Genomic DNA, 22,574 nt, shown 5'->3' on the forward strand with positions numbered 1-22,574 from the left:
TGGAATAAGGTGGGTCCTTTCCTGGATCTCCTTCCACAGGACAAGAGAGATCCGGCAAAAGCCTTTTTCCATGAGGCCATTCAGGTGGCGAAACAAGAACTTTATTTGGCCTGACATTCAGTGGATGTCCACTTCTGTGGCACTCAGACAACACGATTGGCTGTGTTCATCTGGACTGCACTATGAGGCCCGTGCTAGGGTTGAAGATCTGCCCTTTGAGGGCTCTAGCCTCTTTTCTGAGCAGATGGATAACACGCTCGAGAAAGTTCAGAAATTGAGGGGCACAGCACACTCCATGTCATACACTTCATCAGTTGCCAAACCTCAACAAACTGCCAAGTGGTTGCCAGCAGAAGGCCCCTTCCTAGAATCAGCCACCTTCGGAACGGTCCTTTCAGGGCAATATCCCAGTCAAGATACAAGGTGGGCATCCAGCACAGTAAGGCGCCTTTTCAGAAGCAGTGCCCAAATACCTTCCAAAAGAAGCAATGACTTGGGGTGCTTCAGGACTCGCCTGGCCCCATTCTTGGCGAGCTGGGACAAAGTGACTACGGACCAGTGGGTCTTTACAATCATACGATTGGACTATGACTTGGAATGTTGCAGGACTTGGCGGGTGTCTGGAATTGTGGTGACTCCATGCACCCCGGAGCTGGACCAGGAAGTCACAGCTCTCCTGTCAAAGGATGCGATCGAGAAGGTCGCCAATCCCGACAGCCCCGGGTTCTATTTCCAGTACTTTCTTGTACCAAAACCGGAAGGCAACCAGCACCCTATACTAGATCTCAAGGCCCTGAACAAACATTTGGCCTACAAAAGGTTCCGAATGCTGTCGGTACCGACCATTATGACCATCCTGGAAAAGAACATGTGGATGGTTTCCCTGGACTTAAAAGACGCTTATTACCATGTCTCAATAAGTCCTCAACATTGACATTTCCTGCTGTTCAAATCAGGGGGTTCCCCTATCATTTCAAGGCCTTGCCGTTCGGCCTCACGATGGCGCCGCAGGTTTTTACAAAATGTCTGGCCCCTCTGGTGGCTTTCCTGCAGGAGCGAGGGGTGCAGATTCTGCTGTATCTAGACGATTGGCTCATCTTGGCATGCACCAGACGGGCAGTCTTGGACACTCTCGAGATCGTTGTAGATACTCTGCAGGATCTGAGGTTCCAAATAAACTTCAAAAAATCTGTTGGAACCAACCTGCCAAATACAGTTCATTGGACTGATATTCGATACAACCTTGGAAAAGGCCTTCCTGCCAGATGGCCACATAACAACTCTCCAGAAGCTGGTGGCTACTTTCTTAGCTGGCAGCCCACAGACTATGCACTCAGTGCGGTGCCTGTTGAGTCACATAGCAACTACTATATATGTGCTGCCTCAGGCGTTTCTTTGGATGAGTATCATTCAGAGATGGTTTTGGGACGTGTTCGATCCCCTTCGGGATCTGGGCCATCTAGAGTGCCCCCCACAATGGCTACAGGCAATGGCAGAGTGGTGGACGGAGTTACAGCACCTGAATGTTGGTGCTCCCTTTCAGGCCCCTCAAGCCCATTGGGTGGTCATGACAGATGCCTCGGAGCTTGGTTGGGGAGCACACCTGGAAGGGTTTCACCTGAGTGGACATTGGTCCCCCAAGGAAAGGGCTCGACACATCAATTATCTGGAGCTATTGACCATTTTTAATGCTCTCAAAGGCTTCCTACCCATGATTGGGGGTCACGCAGTGACTATACAAACAGACAATACAATGGCGAAGGCCTACATCAATCAAAAGGGCGGCATGTCCTCGAGGAGCCTGCTGTTTCTCTTTCTAGACCTTTTTGCTTCCCAGGACAATGCACAATGCACCCTCTATTGCTCCAGGGGAGGGGAGGGCAAGGGTTCTCTAGGCTATGCCTTCGTCCTGTCTTGGACGGGCCCTCCGTTGTATGTTTCCCCCATTTCTCCTCATTCCAAGGGTCCTGCGCAAACTGAGGGTGGATCAGGCCAGGGCAATCCTGATAGCCCTGTGGTGGCCTAAGAGGCCTTTGTTTTCGGCCCTGAGGTGCTTGGTGGTGGATTGGGAATGCCTGCATACCCTTCAGGACCTGCTGTTGCAGGAAAAGGGACGGGTGCTACTCCTAGATGTTTGGTCCCTCCATCTGACAGCATGGAAGGTCCTGCCAACTCCCCGAGACTTTGGGAAGTTTTGGTTGCTGCCACGAAGCAGTCCACACAGAAATCCTACAATCACAATCACAATCGCACTCGTTTCTGTTCATTTGCTTCCCTGCATGGGTTTGATGCATCTAATCCATCTGTACAAGATCTATGTAATTATCTGTTGCCCCTTAAGGAGTCTGGTTTAAACTCTCATCCCTTAAGGTGTATTTGGCTGCCATTGTGGCGCGTTCCCCCGCTGACTGGGCTTCATGGTTTAAAAATCCAGTGGTGAAAGGTTTTCTGAAAGGTTTGACACATATGTTTCCAGACGATCCTGTCATGTCACCAGCCTGGGACCTATCAGTGGTACAGTACTTTTACACTTCCTCCCATCTTCCCCGTGGGGTTCACTGAAGCTGGGGATGAGGAGTGGCATAGCCGCCTATAGCAGCTGGGGGCGGGGTTCCCGCCCAGATCAGGAGAATTGAGCTTGTTAGATTCCGAAGAGGTCTCTGCGCGGGGGCATAGCCCATTAGTGTAAAAGTACAGATGACCACTAGAAGAACCAAAGTTACAGGTGAGTAACCTGTTGTTCCTTTGATTCTCTTAGCCATTGACATATGTGCCTAATGTTTGGATTCCTGAGCATGGGTAGTTTCCTTGATAACAGCTGTCTTTGATGATTGTGTTTTTTGGTTAAACAGGCATAATTGGACTCCGGGGTTCAAAAATTGACACATCTTGTTAGATAGGATTTTAAATGGGTAGGTAAAAGGGAGACGGTTAATGCAAACAGTCTTCCTGGTGCAGGTGGAGTGCTCCTTGCATGCAGTGCAGTCATGAACAGCTGCCAGTGACAAACAGCATGTGTTCATGAAGAACACATTTAGCTGGTCTGGCCTGATTGATTTTTTAAACGATTCAAAATCAATAGGCGAAAGCAAATGAATTAATGTATAAAAGCAGATCAAATGTACTTGGATTTAATTTAAACATTAGACATTAGATAACTGTCTTCCGGGAACTTTTTGAACTTGGCTCAACTAGAGGACCCTATCGGGTAGATTGAAAAGTTGCAAAAATAATTGAAATGAGGCGTTACAACATGCCAAAATATGGAGCTTGATGCAGCAGTCTACAGGTCAAGCTAGATGTTACAAGCAGACACATTTAACATCCTTCCTCCCCGCCCCCCGCCCTTTTATAACCAAAAGCAGCTTTGGGAGGGAACACTCAGGAGCAGAGGAACAGGAGCGGTGGGGAGGCACTTAACCATTTCCCCACTTACTTTTTCCAATCCAAATAGATCCCCTGCTGCTATTCCCCCTGCCCCCTCCAGAGCCATATGCATGTTTGCTTTTCCTTTACAAAAAGAAAGGAAGTAAAAGGAAGGAAGGGGGGTGGGGAAAACCCATCAGGGAGAATGTTACACACGTTCACATGGGACATCTACATTGGTCTTAAGATCATTGCATTGTCATGTTGAATATTTTCTATAAAAATACTTCTGTAAGGTTTTAAATATAAATAGAACACACACCATTTGGAAATACTTAGAGGAATCCTTAAAATTTAAATAAAGTGGTGCAAACAAGCTGGAGGAGTCTTCTGTCATACATTTTGGAAGTTACTCCCTGTAGTTCATAAGACAAGATATGAAGCCTGTCTGTTCCATGTATTGGCAGTTTTACTGAGCAGACAAGCCTGATCTGATATCTGTAGAAATGGACGTCCAAATCTCAGAACCTCAGCTTTCACGCTGTTAGAATTGGATGAGTGCTTCTGGATCTAATTGCTGAGCAAAGCGCAAAAATAATATGTATTCTGTAGTCAATGACTGACATTCTGTGCAGTGTAAATGTGGGCAGTTCTGCCCACATTGTTGCGACCTTCTAAAACCTACACCTCTGACATTGCAGAACAGGGCTGGTGGGCTACTACTTAAAATTGTGCAATCACATTTCCACAATGCCATTACTTCTGATTGCAGAAATGTGATTACACATTTTTAAGTACTAACACACCAGCCCTGTTCCACAACACTTCTGGCATTGTATTCCACAACACTTCTGGCCCACAGTGGCACGGGCCATTCAAAACTACTCACATTGCACAGTTGAGAACATCCACACTAATGAAGCATCATGCTCCATGAGAAGCACTGGTGCTGCTGTGCTGCAGAGTAACACAGCTCCACTGTTTGCACAGGAGACAATTTTCGCTGCTCTCCCTTCCCTGGAAGTTCTCCATGCAACCCAGAAGTAGGTCCACAAGGGCTACACAACCTCCATGGACCTACTTCTAGCTCAAATTGAGTGCTTCTGAGGAGAGAGGAGAGCAACCAAAATTGCCCCCTAACAAATGCACGTGATGTATACTCTGGAAAGCAGCAGAGGTGCCTGCATAGCACCAGCGCTTTTCACAAAGTACTGGTGATTTGTTAGTCTAAGTATCAGCCAGTGTCTGGAGAAGATTATAAAGCTCTGATTCCGAGAGTAACTCAGATTTTTTGGCTCACTCTTTCACATCATCCCTCAAGACTCCTGCTCTCTGTCCATCCACCTACTCAATCTTTCCTTATTTGTAACTCCTAGTTTTCATCCCTTTCTTTTCTGTGTGCCCCCATTCTTTGTCAGAATAATTCCAGATTCTTTGAAAATATGTATAGTAGAAGTATAATAAACATTTTTGGGGGGAAGGGGGTAGATTTTGGCATAGAATGCATTTACCAACCAATACCTTTGAACTGAGAAGTTCGAGCTGTGAAGTTATTCAGCTGAATGTTGTCTAGAAACAGATCCTTTGGGGTGACCAGAAGGCTGAAATCCAAGTCTTGTTTAAAAAAAAAATGGGGGAGGAAGAATGACAAGATCAGAAATGACTGGGTGGAGGTGGCAGGCAAATCCTCAGAAGGCTTACTGTCATTCATAGCTCAGTCTGTCCTCAGGATGCTCATGACTTAAGGAATTATCCTTCTGTAGGGAAGACTTCAACACTAGTTTAAAATAATCAGTAGTAAATAGCCTGGCCAACTCAAATGTAAAGCTGTTTCCAAAGAATTTCATCCTAGTCGTTCCTACTTGAAACATTTTCTACTATGTTTACACTTGGTATGGAATAATGAGGATGAATGTAACTTTACTCTTAGTGACTCTCTGGAAGGCAGTATAAATCTGTGTAAATCTCATTGGTGCATGTAGGGCCTTCTGATCTGTAGTACCCTGTCACATGAGGCCAATTAGATGTCAGAGGCTGTTGTTTTATCTCCTCCTCCTCCTCCTCCTCGCTTACCCATTGTCAGGAAACTTCAGATTTCTCTCATCAGTCAACATTTAGAATTAGGTTATAATAGATAGATACACGTCCTCCTTGTCTCTCTTCTCATTTCACATTTCTCATCACTTTAAGTCAACATTAGAGTACTTCATCCAGTAGACAGTAAGGAAGCAAACTAAAGCTCAGTGATGAGTATAGGTCAGCATATAAGGTGCCCAGCTCAGAACTGACCATCCTCACAACCTGATGGAAAGAAAATGGTTTAGATTGTAATTTGAATGTAAAACAATGGTCTAAATGGTCTGGTGGTCAGTTCATAGCATTCAATTTATGATAAAGCACTGGAATATATAGGACTGTAATTAATATAAAGTGACAGGGAGTTAAACAGGAGACACAAAAGAAACTTGAGCATTCAAGATAGCTCCACAACAGTAGTCTAGCTCAGGTATTCTGTTATATCCATGGCAAGTATCTTTGATAAATATGACAGAGACGTGGGCTACACAACTAGTTGAATATTTTCCCAAGTGAGTATTCAAGCTGAGAAGCATCCCTTGTTCCAGTTTTCTTTCTGGAATGATTTCTCCTCTGTCTGTCACCTTTTATGTCTGTCGCCATATTCATGCTCAAGAAATACGCTCCTTTCCTAGCAGAATCTCCTTTTAATTCTACTGTGACACATTATTAAACTCCAGTTCTTAAAGTTATAAATATTTGTGGATTTGGGGTATCCAGCAGGATAATATAACAAGTCTAGCACAATCTCCCTGCAGAAAGAGAGTATAGGAAGCAGTGGTTGCTTGAAATAGGCTTAGCTGGAGTATCTTTTTGCTACATGGCTCTGGGGAAGACACTCCTGTCTTTTGATCATTCAAGTTACGGTTGTGGAAAGAGAAAAACTATTATCTCCATAACCAGAGATTGGAGAGTATTTGACAAAAGATCTGCAAAGGTTCAGGTATTTGAGAGCATTATTCAAATAATGGCATTAGCATGGTCTGCACAGGTGAATATAGCACACTCAGGTAATTCAAGGTCTAATGAAGAATATTAATAGAACTGAACATGTCCAATGGCAGAGGGGATGTGGGGACAATATATTGATTTATTTGTATTTCTGATAGAAACAAAAGAGAACAAAGTCCATGCAAATTTTCACTCAGAGTTGTCTACATATATCCTGGACCTCTTCAGGATTCTCACTATTTCTTGAGAGTCTCCAAGCTCTCTAACAGATTGGACCATGTGCCTCACTAGATACTTAAATATGACTCATCAACGGACTTAGGCAGCTGTTGCTGGAACACATCCATCTGCTTTGCTAATGTCCATTATTTCCTTCTTTTTGTGCATGTATTTTAGGTTTTAAATGAAGCTGTCGGAGCAATGATGTACCACACTATCACTCTCACCCGGGAAGACCTAGAGAAGTTCAAGGCCTTACGAGTCATTGTTCGGATAGGCAGCGGCTATGACAACATAGACATCAAAGCTGCAGGAGAGCTTGGTATGTTTAGATTCCAGTGCAGCCTTTAAAAAAAAAATTAAAATGATGGCTTCACTTAAAGCAGAATAAATGGCTTCTGATTCTCTCAGATTCATGTTTACAGCCTGGCTTTTCAAATGACGGGGGCAACTTTGATTCAGTTTCTATATACCAGAGGTACACAACGCAAATTCTCTAGTGAGCCAGAACCAACCATTACTTGGTGTGCAAGGGCCGAGGTCAATTTTCAGTGCATTATTATATTAAAATTAACATTATTAATAAAAGCTCCCTGTTGTTCTTCCATCCACAATTTTAACAAAGGATAGTGGCCAGGAAATAGGCCCAATCCATGTGGGAACTCCAATGCAGAATGCCAAGTGTCATACATTCAGTAACTACCCCATTGCTATCTATGAGCCACACTGACTAGATCAAATGTTTTGTGGATTGTGCCTCATGTCTCTTTTCGCCCAGTGCCTCAGGAAAAATCTGCAAAATGGTTAGAGCACAAACACACTGCCCCGTTTTTGCGAATTAAGTTATAAATGGATTTATAAACTACATATTAGGTTAAATGCCTAGTTTTGCCCTTGCATGCTTTAAAAGGTTTGTTGATCTTAAAAATTAGCAATTGTGCGCACCGGTCTGTAGGAACTTCTCTCTCAGAGGAAATCACATCCGCAGAGGGCTCTTGTTCAAATTAATAGAGTGAAAGGATTAAAACCTTCTCCACGTCTGAACCCAGGTCAGGAGGCATGAGCTCTCAAAGGGAGCTATTGAACTGGCAAAAGGCTGCCGCCAACTGAAAAGCACCTTCCTGGATCCTTCAGCCATCCCTGCTCTGAAGGAGCTCCCCGCCACCCCCCGCAAGTAGGATGCAGGCCCTGATCAGTCAGCTGCACACTTTGCTTTCAGACCTGGAGCTCAATAGTGTGGCATCACCCTTGCTTTTGAAAGGAGGTGATGGAGCGGATTGCCTCTCAATACCAGTTGCAGGGGAGCAACAGCAAGAGAGAGGGCATGCACATACCTCTTGCCTGTGGGCTCCCCAGAGGCATCTGGTGGGCCACTGTGTGAAACAGGATGCTGGACTAGATGGGCCTTGTGCCTGATCCAGCAGGGCTGTTCTTGTGTTCTTATGGATTTCAAGGAAGAAACAGGAACCTTGCAGTGGGCACTGGGTTCCCAATTTGCTAGGGCTTCTCTGAGGAGATGATTGGCTTTGGTGGTCCAGCTGCAAAGGATCTGGAGAGCTGTCATCGGGATCGGGAATCCAGGCCAGGTTCTCTTCCTGTAGTCTCCTCTGGGATGGAATCCAGGTGAACTCAATCTCCAGATTAACCCCCCTACACACATATACAATGCTTGATTGTTTAAAAGGCAAAGAGGCACCTTTTAACGTGGTGGTTTTATTTAGCAGGGGGAGAGTAACTGGCCCTATTCACCCCCAGCACAGTACTTCCAGTGACTGTTGCTGGTGTCTATCTTGTGTTTCTTTTTAGAATGTGAGCCCTTTGGGGACAGGGATCCATCTTATTTATGTATTATTTCTCTGTGTAAACTGCCCTGAGCCATGTTTGGAAGGGCGGTATAGAAATCAAATAAAATAATAATAATAATAATATGCCAAAAAACAACTTGCTCAGGCATTAAAAGATGTAAATGCTGCACTTGCAGAAATAACTACCAATAATTTGCAAGAAACAAACCAACTAATGTACAGTGCAGCAACAATAACAACACAAGAGCTCGGATATAAGATCAGTAGACCTGTAAAAAAAGAAAGTAGTACATCACCTAAATGGAAGATTAGATTAGAAAATAAAATCGCCAGGCTTAGATCAGATGCTAGTAAACTGAAAGATATGAAAGACAAGAAGCTGAAGAATGAAAACACCAAACAGTATCTGGTATAAAAATACCATCTAGATTCAAGGAAAATTAGAGAAGTCCTGGAAATAATAAAGCAGCAAATAACAGCAGTGTCAAAGAAGATTAGCAGGTATAAAGCCAGAATTACACAACACAGGCATAATCTCCAATTCCAGTCGAATCAGAGACGTTTCTACCAAAGCATAGAAGGAGAAACTGCAAGAAACGTACAAATACCAAATAAAGAAGAAACAGTGCAATTCTGGGGGAAATTATGAGACAATCCAATAGATTATAATAAAAAAGCAGGCTGGGTAAAAGAGGTTGAAAAATGTAACCAACAAATGCAAGATCTAATAATAATACCAGAATTAATAAGTGAAAGAGCAAAGAAAATTAAAAATTGGACTGCACCAGACAACGATGAGCTGCATGTCTTTTGGCTTAAACACTTAACAAGCCTCCATAAACAACTATCAAAACAGTTCAATCACATTTTGCAAGGAGGTGATATTGAACAATGGCTAACAACTGGGAAAACTCATCTCATCATGAAAGACCCAGCAAAAGGTACAGTTCCAAGTAATTATAGACCGATAACCTGCCTGCCAACCATGTTCAAATTATTAACTGCAATAATAGCAGATGAAGTAATGCAACACTTATTGCTAACCTGTCCAAGTGTCTCATCATTGATTGTTAACTGTGTACTCCACATGCTCATTGCTTTTTAATAAATATCTGAATGTTTTTGCGGATACCAGTTGTTAATAAGCAGCTTCCAGTTGAACAGAAAGGAAATTGCCCGAACACCAGAGGCACAAAAGACCAGCTGCTGATTGACAAAATGATTTTACACCAAGACCTGGCAGTGGCTTAAGAATAGCAACTTGAAGAAAGAAACAAAGGGTCTAATATAGGCTGCACAAGAACAGGCACTAAGAACAAATGCAGTAAGAGCAGAAGTAGAAAAATCAACAACAAACAGCAAGTGCCGCCTTTGTAAAGAAGCAGATGAAACTGTGGACCACCTAATCAGCTGTTGTAAAAAGATCACACATACTGACTACAAACAAAGGCATGACAAGGTAGCAGGGATGATACACTGGAACATCTGCAAAAAATACAAGCTACTTGTAGCCATGAAATTGAAAAAGTGGTAGAAAATGAAGATGTAAAAATATTATGGGACTTCCGACTACAAACAGACAAACATCTGCCACACAATACACCAGATATAACTGTAGTTGAGAAGAAAGAAAAACAAGTTAAAATAATCAACATAGCAATACCAGGGGATAGCAGCATAGAAGAAAAAGAAATAGAAAAAATCACAAAATACAAAGATCTACAAATTGAAATTGAAAGGCTGTGGCAGAAGACCAAAATAATCCCAGTAGTAATTGGTGCCCCAGGTGCAATTCAAAAAGATCTTGAAGAGCACCTCAACAGCATAGGGGCCACAGAAATCACCATCAGCCAATTACAAAAAGCAGCTTTACTGGGAACAGCCTATATTCTGCGATGATATCTATAACAACAACAAGAACAATATTGATAACAAAATTCAGCCATCCCAGGTCCTTGGGAAGGACTCAATGTCTGGATAAAATAAACCAGTCAATAAAACTTGCCTGACTGTGTAAACAAGACATAATAATATGACAGCAACAGAGGCAAGCGCAGGCCAAACATTAATGTAATGTGCATCTTAGCTCTTGGAGATAATCTTAATTTCATAGGGTTAAATGAATACCTTGTTCCTGTTCTGTTCAAAAGTGTGTATACCCTGTCCACGTTCTGTTATGTATATCCACTATAAGAAAGAAGGTAGGTAGGACAGTACTTGGTTGTGAGCTCCAGACACTCTCTTCCAATCTTGACTTTATTGTCAGTTGTAAAGCATCCTTTTACAACTGACTTGCATCTCTTAATATGCAACACACCAATGAGCATACATACAAACATACATTATTTATTCCATGAAAAGAGCAGCTGGTCTGCTACTCATACTTGTAAAGTTTGGATAGCATTCCATCTCTTAACCTAATTCCTTATGGCATTTCCCCCTTCCCCCACCTTGCCCTTTATAGCTTCTCTTTGGGTTATTGCGGGAGCCTCCTTAAGGGCCACGTGTCATGTTACAGTCTCCCTGAAACTCCCTCAGCATGCTGGCTAATCCACACATTCAGTTCTTGCTGTATGCCATCCTGCTATGTGGATTGGCCTCCACTACATGGCTTGTCTGCATGTACCACTACAAGCTGCCAGCAGGAAGGTTTGATGGCTGCATGGAAACCACCCATTTGGTACAGGCCAGTTTACAGCACACCATTTATTTAAACATAAATGGTGTGCCACTTAGAGCATTCTTCATGCAGGCTGCTCCAAGTACCTTTTTCACAGGGACCATTTCATGGGAAGCAGTCCTTAAGCACCACCATGATAACTGAGCTTTAGTTTCTTATAAGATGGTTTTGATGTACAAGATGTGTTCTAAGACCAAACCCTTATAGTAACATTTAGCCCATGAGGGAACTAATGGTCAGATCAGCAGTTGGCAGTTCTTTTGGGCCGGCAGTGGGAGAAGGAACCTCTTTACAAGGCCTTTTTAATGGTATGACATATAGACATTAGTACCCCTGGTTTTAGATCCCTTCTCAGTGAAGTCTCTTGATGCCTGACACATCAAACACAGACAACTAATTATGTTATCCTTAACTAGAATTAAGAATTATAACATATTGGCCATTTCTGTGTGCTACTAAAATGCTAGTGAGATGTTCACAAGCAACACTGTTAATTGTTTTACCGCTAATGAGTACTACTGCATTAGCATATAAAATAAAATTGATCTTTATGGGGTGCCAGCTGTATTTGTTTGTCGATAGGGTGGCATTAAAGTGATTAATTGCTTCAGAGTATTCCATTGTAAATCTTAATAAAACTAAAGGAACACACATCCTTTGCAGCAGTCATTCTGAACAAGACACTTTGCCGAATAATTTACATACAAAATGTTCTAACTTGCCTGGGTACTCTTTATTTTACTTACAGCCTGACTTTGCTGTCAGATTTGTAGACTTAGCAGCTTTCAGTGCATTTTAAAAAAATAATCAAGGGTTGCTTAATCATGTACTTCCCCAGTACACAGGGGTGCAAAGTAGACAGTACTTTTGGAGCTGAGAAAATTTTGTTTTGGGGAGAGTTTAATAAGATAAGGGGAAACGCCACAAATGTTAGGAGGGAAATCTGAACCCCTGCGAATACACAACCCCTAAATATAAATATAAGATGTAATTTTAGGTACATTAATTACACTTACTCAAATGTAAGCTTATGCTAACGTATGTACTGAGAAGATCTGTACTCCTTGATAGAGCTACTGTTGTGTTCTCAGTTAAAGACCTGGAAGAGTATTACCTGTCAGAACTAGCTTACGTGATCTAGATCAGGGATTCTGAATGTTGGGTCCCCAGATGTTATTGGACTTCAGCTCCCATAATCCCAGCTCCAGGGGCCTTTGGTTAGGGATTATGGGAGTTGAAGTCCAATAACATCTGAGGACCCAACATTGAGAATCCCTGCTCTAGATGGACCATTGGTCTGGATCATCGGACGCTGCCTTATACTGAGTCAAACCATTGGTCCATCTGGTTCATACTATCTACCCTGACTGGCAGTGGTTCTCTAAGGTTTCAGGCAGGAGCCTTTCCCAGCCCTACCTGGAAATGCCAGGGATTGAATCTGGGACCTTCTGCATACAAACAGATGTTCTGCCACTGAACATGAGCCCCATCCCCTAAGACTTACTGCTGACAGTACTCACATGTAATACCCATCTAAATGCAAATCCTGCTTAGCAAAGGGGACAGTTCATGCTCACTACCACTAGACCAGCTCTCCACTCCATTGTAGGAAGCTGCCTTATACCAAATCAGATCATTGGTCCATCTGTTGTCTAGCAACGGCCCTCCAAGGTTTTAGGCAGGAGTCTCAGCCCTACCTGGAGATGCCAGAGATTGAACTCAGCCATCTGCATGCAAAGTTGATGTTCTACCACTGATGCTTTACAGCCCCTTCTTCTATATGACCTATAACTCTATAACATTAAAACCAGAAAATCCACTGAGAACAGGGTTTTTTAAAAGCCTGTTGGCATCAGAGGACTCTGGACCTTTTAGTAGGGATGTGCATAAAACCGGTTCTCCCGGTTCGGTTCGGGTCCGAACCGGGTCCGAACCAGACCAGGGTGGTTCGGTTTTGGTTTTGCCGAACCACCCCCCGGTTTGGTTCGGATCCGAACCGGTTCGGATCCGAACCGAACCGGTTCAGATCTCAAAAAATAGCTGGTTTGAAAGGGGACCTTGTGTTCTACCTGCCACCCAAATTTCAAGTCGATTGGACCTTCCTCTGATTTTTGGCGATTTTTTAAAGTTTTAGTGACTTTGGGGCAGTTCGGGGGCATAGCATGGGATCTGGGCAAAAGGAGTGGGGTGGGGTGGTAGTGCCTAATGGGTGCAGGCTACCACCCCAATTTCAGGGGGATTGGGCAAAGGGCTGATTTTTGGTAAATTTCTGAAAATTTCATATCTTTGGGGCATATTGGGGCATATTGGGGCAGAAAGTGGGGCCTGGGGCAGAATAGTGGGGTGTGATGGTAGTGCCTAATGGGTGGAGGCTACCACCCCAATTTCAGGGGGTTTGGACAAAGGGGTGATTTTTTGAGAATTTTTGAAGTTTTAGTGACTTTGGGGCAGTTTGGGGGCAGAAAGTGGATCTGCCCCAAAATAGTGGGGTGGGGTGGTAGTGCCTAATGGGTGGAGGCTACCACCCCAATTTCAGGGGGATTGGGCAGAGGGCTGATTTTTTGAGAATTTTTGAAGTTTGGGTGTCTTTGGGGCAGATTGGGGGCAGAAAGTGGATCTGCCCCAAAGGAGTGGGGTGGGCTGGTAGATAGTGCCTAATGGGTGGAGGCTACCACCCATCCCCAATTTAAGAGTGATTGGGCAGAGGGGTGAATTATGGTGAATAGAAAAGGTGTGAATTCTCATTCTATCATAGCAAATGAGATATTTTTCAATTAAACAACTCTCATGACCCCACTTTCACTTTTTCACACTTTCCTTTACTATGAATAATATGAGGAAGTAATCAATTTAGCACACTTCACCTTATGAAGACAAACCTCATACAAATAAATTCTCAAAAAATCACCCCTTTGTCCAAACCCCCTGAAATTGGGGTGGTAGCCTCCACCCATTAGGCACTACCATCACACCCCACTATTCTGCCCCAGGCCCTACTTTCTGCCCCAATATGCCCCAATATGCCCCAAAGATATGAAATTTTCAGAAATTTACCAAAAATCAGCCCTTTGCCCAATCCCCCTAAAATTGGGGTGGTAGCCTGCACCCATTAGGCACTACCACCCCACCCCACTCCTTTTGCCCAGATCCCATGCTATGCTCCCGAACTGCCCCAAAGTCACTAAAACTTTAAAAATTCACCAAAAATCAGCCCTTTGCCCAATCCCCCTGAAATTGGGGTGGTAGACTCTACCCATTGGGCACTACCACCCCACCCCAAAATTTTGCCCCTGGGCCCCTTTTTACCCCCCCAATCGATTCGGATTCGGATTAAATCCGAATCCGAACCAAATCAAGGGTGATTCGGGTGACCCAGATTCGGGCACAAAACAGAACAGGGGTGATTCGGTTCGGGTCCGAGCCAAATCACCCGAAATCCCAAATTGCACACCCCTACTAAGCACACACACAGAGAAGAAGCAGGAGGCGGAGTGTGGATTCTATGATAGCATATTAGAGTGGATTGATGGTGTCTCATTGAAAATCTCATTTGCTATCATAGAATCCACACTCAATACCTCAGAAACAAGAGAACCCTGTACCCATGGGGGTGCCCCTACCAGAGATCCCTGTACCCCATGGGTTAGAAACCCATGGGGGTGGTTGGCACCCTATGTGCACTACACCACCACTTGCTCTGGGCCACCCCAGCACCCCCATGTGCACTTATAGGGCTGCTGAAAGCTCCATTATAACTTATTATGAGGAAAAACCTTAAAGACGCGTAAACTTCAAAAATCACTTAAAAATCACCTCTTTGCCCAATTCCTTTCAAATAATTCTGATAGCTTCCTTGCCCACCCTAGGAACTACCACCCACCACACTGCACTCTACGACACCCCTTTCCCCCCGACGTGAAGCTATACATTTGCTGCAATCCTAATTATTCTCTATGAGGAATTCAAAAACACTTAACAATTCACCAATAATCAGAGGAGTGTCCAATTGCCTTGAGATTTTTTGGGTGGTAGGCACCCATGCCTGTCTACCACCCACCCTGCTTTTGTGCTCCTAGGTCCTCCACAACAGGGGATATGGACTGGTTCGGGTCCCATTATACTCAATGAGAAAAATAATTAAAAATATTTCAAATATTCATAAAAAATCATAGGGGTGTCTGATGGCTTCAGGGTTTGCATGGTTGTTGGCACCCATGAGTGCTCCACAATAAGAAATAATGGCCTGGTTCGGGTCCCATTATATCCTATGAGAGAAAAATAAAAATATTTTTCAAAAATTCATAAAAAATCGTACGAGTGTCCGATTGCTTTGGGGTTTGGGTGACAGGTACCCCTGGGTGCCAGCTACCATCTGACCAATTTTCAGCTTTCCGAACCAGTCCGAACCGGTCCGAACCGGTTCGAAATGAACCACCCCCAGTTCGGTTCGGATTTGAACCGAACCAGGGGTGGTTCGGTTCGATCCGAACCTCTGAACCGGAACCGGTTCGGATCCGAACCGGTTCGCACATCCCTACCTTTTAGACACGTAGAACTTAATATGTGCATTACAGTGGCATCTTTTTTTTCTCCTCCTCTTGATACATTCCCCATGACAGTCTTTTGATAGCTATTAATATGTATATATTACATGGCTGCTTCATATCATTCTCCATACCGCATCCAGTTCAGGTAATCTGTAGCATGAATACTGGAGAGTTACTTCTGCCACTTTTCATATAAATACCTGTCTAGGCTGCTTTGAGGGAAAGTTGCTGTTAACGAGAAAACATTAAAATATAAATAAGGAGTATTTATGCAGCCACTGTGCAGCATGACTCATAAGGCAGCCCTGCCTAGGGATATGCATGGAACAGTATTTGCATTCCATTCCGAGTCAGAATGCTCCGAGTGCCATTTTGGGCTCCAAAATGGCACTCTTCTAGCCTCTGCACATGTGCAGCAGCCATTTGCATGGTGGTGCTGACCACACAAATGTAGTTCGTGCAGAGGCCAGAAGAGCACCATTTTGGAGTCCAAAATGGCACTTGGAACATTCTGACTCAGAACTGAGTCATTCTGTTTGTAGCTCAGAACAGGCCCTTCATTTGAACACGTGGTGTTTTGGAACACTCAAAACACCCTGTTTTGATTTGAAATGTTACACTTATGGAATGTTGTGCACTAGGGATGTGCAAATTGATTCGGGTACAAAGGTCTTTCACACGATCATCTGGGGTGGTTTGGGTCAGAGGTGTGAGGAGAAACATTAAAGTCCTCACACAGCAGAGTATGCTCTGGTGTTAAAGATGCTTAGCCCAAGATATTATCTGGAGACAGTAGGTTGGGTTAAAAAACAAGTATTTATTAAGAAACTAAAACATCACATACAGAGAGAGACATAGAACAACATACCCAAACAGGTATAATAAGACAGACCTATTAACATCTCATCATGCCTCTAGTGGCCAGAAGAAATTACTGCGGTGCTAAGAGCAATGCTTTAGAATTCTCGCAGTTTGGGGGAGGGAAGCTGAGGCATTATTACCCCTGAAGACATTCTTACCGTCTCCGGTAAAAGGCATTCTTACCCATGGCCTCCAAGGTCCGGGGGTGCCTCCAAATGGCCAAGGGGGCCTCCTGCCACTGCCCCTCCATATCTCTGCCCCCCCCAAATAATTTCAGCCATCATGTGCGTGGCCGAGGGCGTGGCAGTCAGGGGGTGAGTGCGTGGCAGCCAGGGGGTGAGCAGAGCAGGCCTCCCCCCACCCCTGCACAGTGGTGACGGATAGAGTGACCGCAGGGCCTCTCTGTCCAGGAGAACTGCAAGGCATTCCAGCACGCCTACGCAGTTGAAATAGATTGTCGCAAGCCCATGACATCATCCATTGGTTGATTTTTAAAGGATTTTTTTTTTAATTTTTACTGATTTTGTATCTTTCCACCATAGGAAATAATGAGGATTCGAAGTTGCCCTATCCTAACCCTAACATGGATCCCCAACCTGCTTGCTTTTTTAATAAAGCTAAGCCATTGTAGAAGTGGAGTTATGAAGCAAATGTGTGGTCACTATTTTTCAAATGTTTGGATTCTTTGGTGTATAATAACTTTTCTTCATAATTAATCCCCATGAGGATTAATTGTTCATTTTGACTGTCATTTGATAGTGCCAGCTGTCAACTGCCATGTGCCAACTACACCCCCCCACACACACACGGCAGTGGGGAACTCAGTTTATTGTTTAGGAATATTGAAGTGTTTAGATTCTTTGGTGTCTTCATTACACACCATTTCTTCTGTTCATTTTGACCCCACTACTTTGCGGGTGGGGAATTAGTGGCATCCCATGTGCCAACTACCCCCCAACCCACTGGGTACTCAGTTTATATTTTAGGAATTTTTGAGGTGTTTATACTCTTTGGTGTGTGATGAATCCTCATAGGAATTCATTATGAGGAAAGGTTATATACCAAAGAATCCAAACACTTGAAATATAGTGACTGCACATTTTGTTCCATAACTCCACTTCTACAAGGGCTAGAGCTTAGCTTTTTTTAAAAAATGAAAGCTGGGAATCTGGGGGAAATGATAGGAGGAATCCAAATCTTGAAGCGATTCAAATCAAATCTGGCATGGTTCGATTTTGACCCAAATATAGCCAATGGACCACAGGGGCGATTTGTTCTGTCTCCAAATTGCCCGAATCAGCTAGATTTGGGTACAAATCGATTTGCACATCCCTTGTGCCTGGAGCTGAGAGGCTACCACCCTCTCAGTTACCTTTCCCAGCTGCGGAAGGCTGGGGACAGGATTGCTTAGCTTTATGAACCCCGCCGCCTATTAAGCTCTTCAGGGGAGGTTCATTTCAAGATGCCACCAGCTTGTCTGGTGACAATTCAAAGGTGAGCTGTGGAGGAACAGCTGTCCCACCTTGCTACCATGGGTGACAGATCCTACCTCTGCCACCATATGTGGAGGAAGAGCCCTCTAGTCTTCCTAACCTTTTTACCTCTGCCACCAAGTGAACTTTTGGTAAGGCTGGATCCACTACAACAGCCCTTCACATTTATAAAAAATTTCCAGAAAAAACAGAAACAAACCTCTGTAGTGTGGAAAGGCTTATAGATATGGGGTGGAGGCAATCAACAAGCTTCTAATTTTTTAACAAGAAAATTTACCTTAGAAAAATTGGTTCAATTAAATCATTTCTTTTACAGAAAAAAGCTGGAGAAACGTAATCACTACGTGACTCTTTGTTCTGAGTATGGCCCAGGTCGGAGGCTCAATCCAGCCTGGCTCTTCCTTTTCTACAGTGATTGCAGCTCAAAGGCTTCTCTTCTCCTTGCTGGCTGCTCCCTCTCTGCAGACTACCAAACTCTGCTGCCAGGTCACTCCCTCAAGGCTCTCTCCCAGGACTCCGTTGACTTTACTTCTAGGACTCTCCTTTCCCTCTCTAAACACTCCCAAGATATGCAGTTTCTCTGCCCATCAGTTCCTCAGCCCAGCCACTCAGAACAAGCAAAAGAATTCTCTCTCTTTTTAAAAATCTCCTTTCCCTCCAAAAACTGACTGTCAGATGCGAAACCAAATGTGAAACTATAGAAAACAAGATTGAACTTTTGCCCCTGCCAGCCTTCTCCATGCACAGGGATTTGCAACCACAGAATCCTATTTACAATAATGAAGTTTTGGGAATATCATATAATACAATGCATTTATCATGGCTTATTTACAGGAAGATGTTTGGGAATATTAATAACAATGCAGGGGCTTATATACTGAAACCCAAGAGGTCTAGGCCTCGTTCCTTCACATGAGCCTTCTCTGTAGTTGCCCCAGAGCTGTGGAACGCACTTCCTGCTGCATCCCTGTTGGCTCTTAGGAAAAAATTAAAGACGCATCTCTTTGGCCAAGCTTTTTAGCTATCTGGTAGTTTTTATGGATATTTTAATTTGATCTTTTTATATGTTGTGATTGTTAAAATTTTCTTGGTTTGTTTTCATTGCTGTAAACTGCCTAGAGACTTGGGTAGTGGGTGGTGTACAAATATGTTAAATAAATAAATACATAAACTCACTCTAAGGCGTCTAGAGCAGGCTTCTTCAGAAGAGGTCTAATGATTGGTTCCTTAAGAGCAGGAGGCATCCTGCCCTCCCTCAGAGAAGTATTTATAATCTCTACCAGACCTTCTACAACAGTCCCCCTGCCAGATACTATAAGCCATGTCGGACAAGGGTCAAGAGAACAGGTGGCAGGCCGCACCGTTCTAAGCAGCTTTTCCACATCCTCAGGAGTCACAAACTGAAACTGATCCAGCCTAACCACATAAGGGGAGTTGCTGGACACCTCCACATGAGGCACTGCAGTAATTGTGGGGCATGACAGGAATCAGTCCTGTGCTGAATGAACAGTGATACACTTTACTAAAGCTGCTTACACTTCTTAACCCTGTACAACCCTAGGTTGTACAGCTAGGCATTACCTTGTGAAATCAGCTCTGTCCTATGAAGATGAGTGATCTCCCTGCACGTAAACAGGACAAGACAGAGAAAACCTTGTTAGCCAGCAACTTCTTGATATCTTAAGGAAAGAAGGGATTAAATGAAAAGGTGCAGGATATAGTATCAAGAGCTTCCACCCAGCAGTATATAGGTTTTTGTATATTTGGATTGCATACTGTCCTCCTAAGACAAGAAATGCTTGATGTCAAGTGTTTGGTGTGGGTCCTGCTTGTTCCCGATTGCTGACCCCCTTTCCAGCTTCCCCAGAGGTCTCGGTAATAGGAAGGGAGGATTTTTCTTTCCATCACCCACTTCCTGCTCTTTCTGCCTGTGGGCTGACTTCTCTTGATTTCCTCTGTGTGTCTGAGGTCAGCCATCCCCTCCCCAGCCAGTTTTCCTGCTTGGCCTCATCTTCTTCCCACTCTAAAATAGCCTTCCTCTACCCCGCAGCTCCACAAGAGCTCCCACTATCCCTCCCCTCGCACATCTCCAAGGCGCTCCCCCTCAGTACCTTGTTGGGTTTCCTAGCAACCCTATGTGTGTGCTCACCCCAGAATGAGCAGAAGTTTGGGTGCTGCTTTCAGATCTTCCCAGCAGACACTGCTTACATCTTGAGTGGCTGGGGCAGTGTGGGTGGCCGCAGCCAAAGCTACGAGTGAGTCTTTGGGGTTTCCAGCCTGGAAGGAAAAGGAAGGCATCATCAGGGGCTAGAAACGTTGAAACATGGAATCTCTCATGAGTTCATTCTGGAGGTCAATTCAAGTAATAAGGTCTGGGGACCCCAACAGATGTCAGGAGTGGTTTCCAGCTAGGACTCATGCAAGCTAAGCCAGGCCAGGCCACAGAAAGAGAACGGCAAGAGAGCAGGCCACATGAAGACTCAATCCTTTCATTGAATTATTGTGTTGCACTCATGGGTGGGCTCATGAAACAGTGGTGGCAGCAAGCAAAATTCACTTTGGGTGGCTATAGCCCCCTCTCCCTGCCATCCATATGAGTAGTACACAGGAGCAGGAAGCAAAGGAAGACTCTCCGCTTCAAATCCTCTCTGGAACTGCCCTTTCTTTGCTCAGGCCCAGATTCAAGCAGACGGGTTTCAGGAAGGCGCCTAATGTTGGTTCATCTGCTTGGGAGGAGGCCAGGTCTGGGAGGGATCCTAGCCCTTGTGCCTAGAATCAGCAGAAAAACTGAGCCTCATTCTTTTCTCCCAGCTGCGGCAAAAAGCAGCACAAAAATTGGCTCTATACATTCCTTGTGAGAGAGACCAGCTCATGGATTTCTTTGTGCAGCATTATTTCTTGCCTTTGAGTTCTACTTATGGCTCACTAGTGCATCTGGCTTATAACTCTGTGCAAAAGTCACAAGGGCTGTAAGCTTCAGAATTGATGCCAATGTTTCTTTTTTAAAAAGATAAAATCCTCAAAGTAGTGTACTTCAGAATGCAGGTGGAAGAATCACCTGTCAGAATGTTCCCCAGGACGAAAAAAAGTCTGCACATGGCAAGCTAGCACATCAAGGAGGAGGCTAGTTGAGAACCCTTTTCTGTAACGTGCTACCTTGCCATGTAAGGGAATATATTAGCACTCCTATACACCTGGTAGCCTGAAATTTGAAAGGATCCAGTGGTCTCTGATTTTTTTCATCTATGTGAGGAATGAGTTTTGTTCTGGGTGGCAGTATCAAGGCAGTGTGTGCACCCATGCATTCAGAGTGGGGCCTTCCTGATTCAACCTCTAAAATGACCTGAGTGAACATCAAACAACGCATGAGTGCATGCCTTAGAGGGAAAACTGCTCCCATCCCCATGCTCATGCTGAAGCTTGATTATGTATCCCCTTAGCCAATACATTTGTGTATAATACATTTGTGTATTATACGTTGTCTCAGGATGCTGTATTTGGTTCCGTTCAGTGCTGTCTTAAAAGTGTTGTTGCTCCTTCCTCTGCAGTGCTTGCCTAGGGCCTAAGCAAATTGGTATTTAACCCTTACCCCCCCCCAAAAAAAAGCTTAGAACTGTTTTGCAGCCAGCAACAATGCTGCTACTTTACAACTTTACAACTAATGATACATCTTATGAGAGTATTTTTAGTTTATATTAGTGAAGCACCTTGCGTTTTTCTGCCATTTTCCTGGCCGCATGACTAAAGCGTGGGTTTCTCCCCTGTACACCAGGGATCGCTGTTTGCAACATCCCTTCCGCGGCAGTAGAAGAGACAGCGGATTCCACTGTATGCCACGTCCTGAATCTCTACAGACGGAACACATGGCTCTACCAGGCACTGAGGGAAGGAACCCGAGTACAGAGCGTGGAACAGATACGGGAGGTGGCTTCTGGGGCAGCTCGTATTAGGGGCGAAACACTTGGTCTCATTGGATTTGGTAAGTTGGCCATTTCTGGCTGGGGGAAAACATTATGCTTATTCAAAATGGGTCATTTTTCTCTTTTACTAATAGAATAGGGACTGCAGTTTACCAGTGAAGTGGGTATGAGTTCCACAGTGGTGCTTTAAAATTGCAAAATCATTTATTTAGTAGATGATTCAGTACCTTGTTTTAAAGCAGAAGCAGCCTCAGAAGCCGATAAGCTTGACTTATGTGGGGGTCAGGGGGTGATTAACCCTTTACTCCCTGACTGTTTTTCCACTCTCAATCCCCCAGCTGACTTTTTTACCCACAAGGAAAAGATAATTTGTACAGATCTCAGCATCCAGCTTTTCCTAACACTATTTCAGAAGCAGAATGGTTTTCGGAACGGAAGATCCTCCCTTGAATTCATTCCCCAAACTGTTGCCAAGGATCAACCTTACATTTGTACTGGAATTGCTGTTAGGAAATCCATTGAAAACATCTTAGGATAGGGTTCTACCTTCTACCTCCATTATTCCCAATGTATTGCACATGTTCCACAAACTGGCTGAAACAGCTCAGAAAAAAGGAAAGGAAAAAGTCCTGTACTTACACCTACTGTGGATATAA

At 44.1% G+C, this 22,574-nt stretch overlaps 1 protein-coding gene across 7 annotated transcripts in view; it reads left to right on the forward strand.

The window, feature by feature from the left end:
• Positions 1-22,574, forward strand: part of CTBP2 (C-terminal binding protein 2) — a 305,305-nt gene that overhangs the window by 263,318 nt on the left and 19,413 nt on the right. For all 7 annotated transcript variants that reach the window (XM_053312945.1, XM_053312946.1, XM_053312944.1 and 4 more), the window contains 2 exons: positions 6,790-6,934; positions 21,771-21,977. In XM_053312945.1, the coding sequence (XP_053168920.1) occupies positions 6,790-6,934; positions 21,771-21,977 (352 nt within the window). The remainder of the gene's footprint in view (positions 1-6,789; positions 6,935-21,770; positions 21,978-22,574) is intronic.

This window comes from Hemicordylus capensis, chromosome 3 (genome assembly GCF_027244095.1).
Source record: "Hemicordylus capensis ecotype Gifberg chromosome 3, rHemCap1.1.pri, whole genome shotgun sequence".
NCBI lineage: Eukaryota > Metazoa > Chordata > Lepidosauria > Squamata > Cordylidae > Hemicordylus > Hemicordylus capensis.